This window comes from Centroberyx gerrardi, chromosome 8 (assembly GCF_048128805.1).
Source record: "Centroberyx gerrardi isolate f3 chromosome 8, fCenGer3.hap1.cur.20231027, whole genome shotgun sequence".
NCBI classification, from domain to species: domain Eukaryota; kingdom Metazoa; phylum Chordata; class Actinopteri; order Beryciformes; family Berycidae; genus Centroberyx; species Centroberyx gerrardi.
In genome coordinates, this window is record NC_136004.1 from 19,797,759 (window position 1) to 19,804,915 (window position 7,157).

General features: G+C 44.8%; 1 protein-coding gene across 1 annotated transcript; it reads right to left on the reverse strand.

Annotated features, from left to right (window-relative positions):
• Positions 1-2,249: 2,249 nt before the first annotated feature.
• LOC139927422 (UDP-glucuronosyltransferase 3A1-like) lies at positions 2,250-5,544 on the reverse strand. The gene is made up of 7 exons (XM_071919561.2): positions 5,409-5,544; positions 4,991-5,155; positions 4,358-4,566; positions 3,922-4,067; positions 3,612-3,697; positions 2,691-2,910; positions 2,250-2,527 (listed from the first exon to the last, which is right to left on the reverse strand). Exons 1-7 carry the CDS (start codon positions 5,542-5,544, stop codon positions 2,260-2,262), a joined length of 1,230 nt encoding a protein of 409 aa, XP_071775662.1. The 3' UTR covers positions 2,250-2,259.
• Between the last annotated feature and the right edge of the window lie 1,613 nt (positions 5,545-7,157).

Genomic DNA, 7,157 nt, shown 5'->3' on the forward strand with positions numbered 1-7,157 from the left:
AAGAATAAATAAATAAACAGAATTGTAAAAGTGCAGTTCCACCATTCTAGTTAATTCATTCAAAACCTAGTTACAATTTTGTGCACATTTGTCTTCTGCTATGCTGTCTGTGTTATTCTGTGCTATTCTGCCCTCTTTCTCTCCTCCCTTCTGTTCCTTTCTGCTTTGTTTCGTCCTGTCCTTTCTCTGCTGTACTGCTCTGCTCTGCTTTGTTCTGCTTTGTTTGATCTGTTCTCTCCTATTCTGCCTTGCTCTAGTTAGCTTGTTTATAGTCTTTTTCTTTTTCTTTTTTTTGTCCGTTGTCCGGTCTTGTCATGGACTCGTCTGTTTCGCCCTGCTCGTTTCAGATTGCGTGCGAGACAGAGGAAGACTCACTGGCACCTGCAACTGCCAGACAAACAGACAAATGAAAAGCAGAGAAAGAACCAAGGAACAGACAGCTGAATAGGCAAAGAACAAGCCGTCCTAATTGGTCATTATTTCCTTGCTAATCTATATTTTCCTCCCTGCTAACCCCCAACACAGATGCAGGGAGAGGGGGGGAGGACGGAGCGGGGAGCGGAGCAGAGGGGGTCCTGCAGGCCCGGTCAGGCCGGAGCGCTGACCGTGAACATCGGAGTGCTGCTGCCTTTGTGCTCGTGTCTCGCTGAGGAAGGGGAAGGAGACTCGGAGCAAGGCAGCAGAGGGGGAGTGGGGGTCAGAGTTGGGATTTGCAGGTGGTGCTGGTGCTTAATAACTGAAGAGCCAGTAGACCATAATGCTACCCAAAACACACACACACACACACACACACACACACACACACACACACACACACACACATATACCGGCCTTTGCAATGTAGAGCAGATTATAGAAGGGTCAAGTGTGTCCTGTTACTCACATACATATACACACACACACACACAAAGCATGCAAGCAAGCACACGTACACAAACACACACACACACACACAGTCACCCTAACCGAGCCATGCTTCTGTGTTGTTGCTTGCTTCAAAATGGCATCAAGCCATGATAGGGTAGTGTGTGTGTTGTGTATCTGTGTGTGTGTGTGTGTGTGTGTGTGTGTGTGTGTGTCGGTGTACAGCCAGCCACCCCTGGCTTGCAGCACAGCCAGGTCAAAGCAGCAGAGAGGTGTTGGACAATGTGGCGCTGCAGTACAAATGAGGCGACTGGTAGACACAGTGGCGCTGGGAAGGGAGAGGGCAAGACACTTGGCATAATGACTATTTCACTGAGAGTGAATGTGGTACAAAAAGTGCTCAGCATTAAAGGAAAAGGTTTCAGCAACACTAAAGGTTCTGAAAACTGTTGTTTTTTTATGTTGACTTTTTTGCAATAATAATAAAAGTGCCTTCGCCTTTATATTTTCAAGTTAGATTCATGGAAACATTTTCTTAATTGTTTTTGCATCTCAGCCCTCTGTTGCTTTATTTTTCATGCTAAAAACTTTGTACAGTGTATATGTATGTATGTTACTTTGTATCTATGTATGCATCTATCTCAAAATGGGGACAGAGAAAGGGCGACCCTTTCCCTAAGCTTAACAATGATCAGAGAAATGACAAAGCTGACCCCAGATCAGAATTGAAGGGTAATTTTGCTCTATGCTGAACGAGGGAAGAGGAACGGAAAAAAAATCCTTACTCAGTAATAGGCCAGTAAAAGTAATCTTACTTTAACTCTTACATGGATCCGGAAAATCGTTTGCAGACTGTGGAACACTTTTACCTGAAACCAAAAGCAGCTTTTTATGGTTGTTTTTTCCCCCTTAACATTTGTCAGAAGAGAGCAGGCCCATTTCATGTAACACTGTATTGATCCCTTAGGGATTTTTTTCCCTAAGCTTCCCCCAGGTCAGAGGTCAGGGTCAGCTACAGAACAGGACCCTTGGACCTGGTAGGGATCCGGTGTTTTGCTAAAGGACACTTCAGTAGGGCAAATGCTTGCTGACAAGGCAGCTTGATCCCAGGTCCTGTGGTAAAGGGAAGGTCTCCCAAATCATTATCCCACCCTGCTACCCCTTTATTATTTGATGATGAATGAGTGAATTATATGATTCAACTACTATTTATCATCAAGCATGGATTTATTGATTGATCGCCTACAGCATTTTAGAGCAGCAACAAATTAGATTTTAAAAACAGTCATAATTTATACAGTGTTCATACAGTATGCAATACAGTCCCCGAAAAACAAGTCACACAAAACTGAGGTATAGATTTGAACAGTGTCCCTGAGTGAGAGCTTTGTGCCATTATTGTAGTTTTTTGTGTTCAACCCTGCTATTCCTGCTCCTACATAGAGCCCAGCAGAGAACTACAGGTCCCAGCAGCACCAGGGAGAAAAGCAGCACCACGTCCAGCAGGCATCTCTGGTACCAGGACTGAGTGAGTGAGATGGGCCGCAGGTGAGTCCCACCTCCACTGTGCAGGATGTGCTCCACCCACTGGGTGAGCCGGAGGCCTGGAGGGACAGGATGTGATCGGTGGATCCTGCTGAGGGACAGGGCTGAAGACTTGAACCTAGGGAAGGGGAAAGGAGAAGGAAGGAGGGAGAGAAGAAGAAGAGAGGGGAAGCAAGTGGTTACAGACTTCTCTATACTTCCTAACTGCATCATGAATGGCACCCATCCATCCCTCTATCTATCCATCCTCCTCTATCTATCCATCCGTGGCAGTTCCATACCTGTTGTCCTGTGTGAGCGTGTGAATCGTGGAGCTGAGCAGTTCCCTGGTGATGTGTGTGGGACTGATGGTGACGCCCAGGCCCTTTGCCTCGGCCCTCACCACATTATCAAACTGGTCTCCAAACAGAGGGATTCCCAGCACAGGAACAGCATGGTACACCGCCTGCAGCAGGCTGTTCTGACCACCGTGGGTGATGAAGAGACGGGCTTTAGGATGGCCTGAGAAACAGAGAGAGAGAGAGAGAGAGAGAGAGAGAGAGAGAGAGAGAGAGAGAGAGAGAGAGAGAGAGAGAGAGAGAGTTTCATTAGGAAGTAGATGCAGCAATACTTCTCTCTATAGAAAGCCAAATGGGTCGTATTTTGCCTCTCTTCCTTCACCATATTAGCTTTTCATAACTCACTGGTCTGTTTTGTCGAGAAAGAGAGAGAGAGAAAGAGAGAGAGAGAGAGAGAGAGAGCGAGCGAGAGATGGGGTTTGCAGTTTATTGATAACTTTACAGGACAGAATGTCTTTACTAGGAAGAAGTTACATTACTGAGTAAAGGAAGAAAGAATATTTGTGTGTAGTACAGACTGATAACAGCTCATACACTCATACAGATGCAATCGTCATAGAAATCTCACTGTTTTCCTGCATGTGTTGCAGTCGCCCAATACTAGGCCTACTGCAATCTGCCTGACAGGACACATTTCTAAAATTCAACACTTTGGTCCCCTCTCAATCGTTAGAGGCCACATTGAACAGTGTGGTAACTAGTATTTTGAGACGTGAGTTTTGCATATAAGCTGCCTATCTAGTTGGAACCAGGAGCTAAGTTTAGAAGAGTTGGCTGTTAAAAGAGTAAAATGCCAGACTGATTCAGAAAAGATGTACAATGGTGACTTAGACAATGACGCCTATTCCCGGCCCCTATTCCTACCCAGCAGGTCATTCAGAGGCAGCCAGTCCACCAGCCTGAGGTTGGGAGGAGTGTCCAGGTGAGACGGCCATCGCTCGGGGTCATACCTAGGTTTGGAAAAACACTGCAAGTTATGGGAACTACCTGGAACCCTTAAATAAATAGGAATACTGAATTTGTTTCTGTCTTTGTGGGACAGATTTGATCTTGTCATAGTTGTCTAAGTGGTGAAAAAAAATCAGATTCTATGTGCTTTTTTTGGGTTAAGGTTAGGGTTAACAATTAAAAATCCAATTTCTTCGTATCTGTGTGAATCTCATAATGGTTTTACCTCCAGATGACGCCCTGAGGGACCCTGGAGAAGCCCGCAGTCAGATCCACCAACAGACGGTCCACAGAGACGGAGGAGACCATGGACCCCAGGGTCACCACAATGAAACCTGCCTCGCCATAACCTGAGATCCACAACTCCAAGTCCTGAAGTGTCAGGAGGGGACGGGGAGTCGGGGATGGGGGGTGGAGGGGAAAGGAAATGAAGGAAGTGTGTAGAGGGAAGCAGGGTGGGAGAGAAGGGGGGGGGGGGGGGGGGGGTAGTGCAGAGAAGGAAGGGGGGGGTGAGAAGTGCAGAGGGAAGTGGGAGAGGGAAGGAGAGGGGGAAGGAGGTCAGTTAATTTAAAAACTTGACTCTGACTTCATATCAGCTTTTCTATGTCCAAATCTTACTGACACAAATAGAATAGAATAGAATAGAATAGAATAGAATAGACCTGATCCAGAGGCTTGGCAGGTTTGTTCAGCAGGCCTCCCACCAACACAGTGTAGGGCATAAGAGGCTGGGGGAACTCCAGGGAAAAGTCGGTGTTGAAGGCCCAGAGCTCGGCTCCATGGTAAAACTCCTCCAGACCGCCGGGGGGCGAGCCTGAACCTAAGTGGCGCTCCGCTACTTCCCTAAACTTCGACCACACCAGTTCTTGGCCTTGGGGGGGAAAACCAGGAGGAAAGGTAGGCAATTAGAAAGCACAATATCTAAACAGAAGTTGCAACAGTAAGAAGCCTCCAGTCACTCAGATTTGACCTGCTATAACTATTTTTTTGTCAGACAGTATTAGCCTCCACGTACTTGCTAGTTGCAACTAATGCTTCACTGGGAACTCTATCAGGATGCATTGGAAACTATATGGGTGACTCAGGAAAATGCCATTAACAGTAAAGTTTAATCTTTAATGATCTCCATGGAGAAATTGGGCTGTTGCAGATGCAAATAATAATGGGATAGATCAATGATAATAGCACATAATAGAGCGAACGGGGGTAATGTAAACATTCACAATGTACACGCAACCAACAACCATCTCATCTTTGACAGTATGTGATCACCTCCTCAGTAGCACCATTCTTACCTATGGGAGCCAGGAGAGAGTAGAGGAGGTTCTTTGCACGGTCCAAGAGGTCCATGTGGTCGGACAGCTGGGAGTTGAAGACCGGGACACAGGAGAGCGGGCTGGGGAGGGCGATGGACAGAGGGCCGTTCAGAGTGCCGGGGTAGAAGGCTACATAGTAGACACCTGGAGTAAATAGAGTAAAAGACATAGAGGATTTGAGCTGATGTTGCTTTATTCATGACTGTTGATCAGGGATGGGACGATATGTTTATTTCACGATACGATTCGATACACAATATGGGCTTCACGGTTCGATACAACCACGATACGATGTAATAAAAGCATTGCATTTCAACATATTATCCCAACCCTACTGTTGATAGACTATCAGCAACCTTTGAAATTCAGAGAATATGAATCTGTACAGTAGATCTACCAAGTTTGCGTGCCAGGATGAAGGAGCAGGGGTTGAAAGCATCGAGGATGGCGATGTCATAACGTTCCCCCTGCAGGAAGGCCATCATCTCTCCATCCCCCAGCAGCCTGTCACACTGGTAGGACAGATGGCCCATGAAGTTTAAGAAGTTAGTGAAGTTATCCCTGAGAGAAAGAAAGAGAGAGAGAGAGAGAGAGAGAGAGAGAGAGTGAGAGAAAGATGAAGACAGAGGCAGGCGGAGTGAAGAGGGACAAGAGTCGGGTGAAGCTAAAATAGACCATATGCTCCACTTATAAAGGCAGCAGGTGGATACTCAAGCTTGGTCTACTCAGATAACACAATATTATCACCTCCTTAGGCTACTATCATATTCATAATACTAATCATCCTGGTTGATATAGTAGACAGGCAATTAACTTGGACAGAAATATCATGAAAAACCTATCAAAGAAATGTAAATGGAAGAATGTAACACAGCATGAACAGGCTTTACTCACAGCCACTTCCTCATTCAGGCCAAGATCATTTGGGGTCAAATCCAAGACCAGAGCAAGTATTATTTGAGAACGAAACAAAACAGTTACCATGTCATTCAAAACTGATATGATAATATGATAATGCTGCTCTGGAGTGCTATAGTTTTTGAAGCAGAACTTATATCTCACAGAAAGATCAATAGGGAAAGTGCATCTTGTGATTTTCACATAATTGTTTGAGATTATTGTCATTGGCTCCGGCAGATTCAGGAGTAAAGTCCAACAAAGACACAAACTAGGTCAAATCAGGTACGAGTTTCAAAATGCTAATGCAAGACCGGACTCAAGTTCAAGACCAGATTTGAGTAGTAAAGTTACAGCAGTGATAGTCAGTGTTTCTGAGCTACAACTGGGGCTGTAAATCAACCCAAGTCTCCTATCTCTACTAACATAAAGCTGTGTCAATGTACCTGCCCAGTAAAAACTGTGTTTGTTGCTCCAGGAACCAGCCATTGTATTCTTTAATGTAGCTCTCTCCTAAAGACCAGGTGCTAGTCTGGTAACTGTCTGCACGGCCTGCATAGGAAAAACCTGGGAGGAATTCAACAGTTGTTGCCAAGTCAAGGAAGTGAATGTAACTGTGTATCTGCATTATGGATGAATATGATTAGGACACAGAAAGAAACAAAGATCTGTATGGCATAGTTGCAGATACTGTAGGCTAAATGTAAGAATGTAAGAGAGACAGAATCAGAGAGAGAATGAGAAAGAGAGAAAGTACTGTAAAGTGTGTATGTGTGTTTGAGGGTGTGTGTGTGTATGTTTACCCGTAATAAGAGGGTTGCCCAGCTGCAAGAGCATGCGGACCTCATGGCCACGCTGGTAGAAGTTATGAGAGATCTCATCCAATAACAAGTAGTGACTTCCCCCTGGAGACAAGAGGAGACAAGAAACAAGAAGGGAAATCTCTAACAATCATTATACTATCACTCTGCCATCTAAAAGCCTTATTCACTGTTTGTAACATATTATTTTAATACCCATGTCATACACATCGTCTCATTTCTTTCATTTCAGTTCTGCTACAACAGAATTTACCCAATCTGCTCTACTTGATCAGTAACTTAAAAAAAAAAAAAAAAAAGCAGATCACCTGCTATACCTGTCATTGTACTCTCACCTTATATAAGATTAAGTGTGTGCATTCACAAAAATGCGTCTGGGAATGCAAAGCCAAATAATAAAGTTGACTTTTATTACTTGACTCACCAGT

What these genes read in the sequence shown, in the direction of transcription:
- LOC139927422 (XM_071919561.2), bottom strand. Translation starts at nt 5,544, where the DNA reads ATGGGCCATCTGTCCTACCAGTGTGACAGGCTGCTGGGGGATGGAGAG. An exon ending in CCTCAGGGCGTCATCTGGAG is followed by an intron (nt 3,698 to 3,921) that starts GTAAAACCATTA and finishes TTCCAAACCTAG; the next exon opens with GTATGACCCCGAGCGATGGC. An exon ending in ACGCTCACACAGGACAACAG is followed by an intron (nt 2,528 to 2,690) that starts GTATGGAACTGC and finishes CCCCTTCCCTAG; the next exon opens with GTTCAAGTCTTCAGCCCTGT.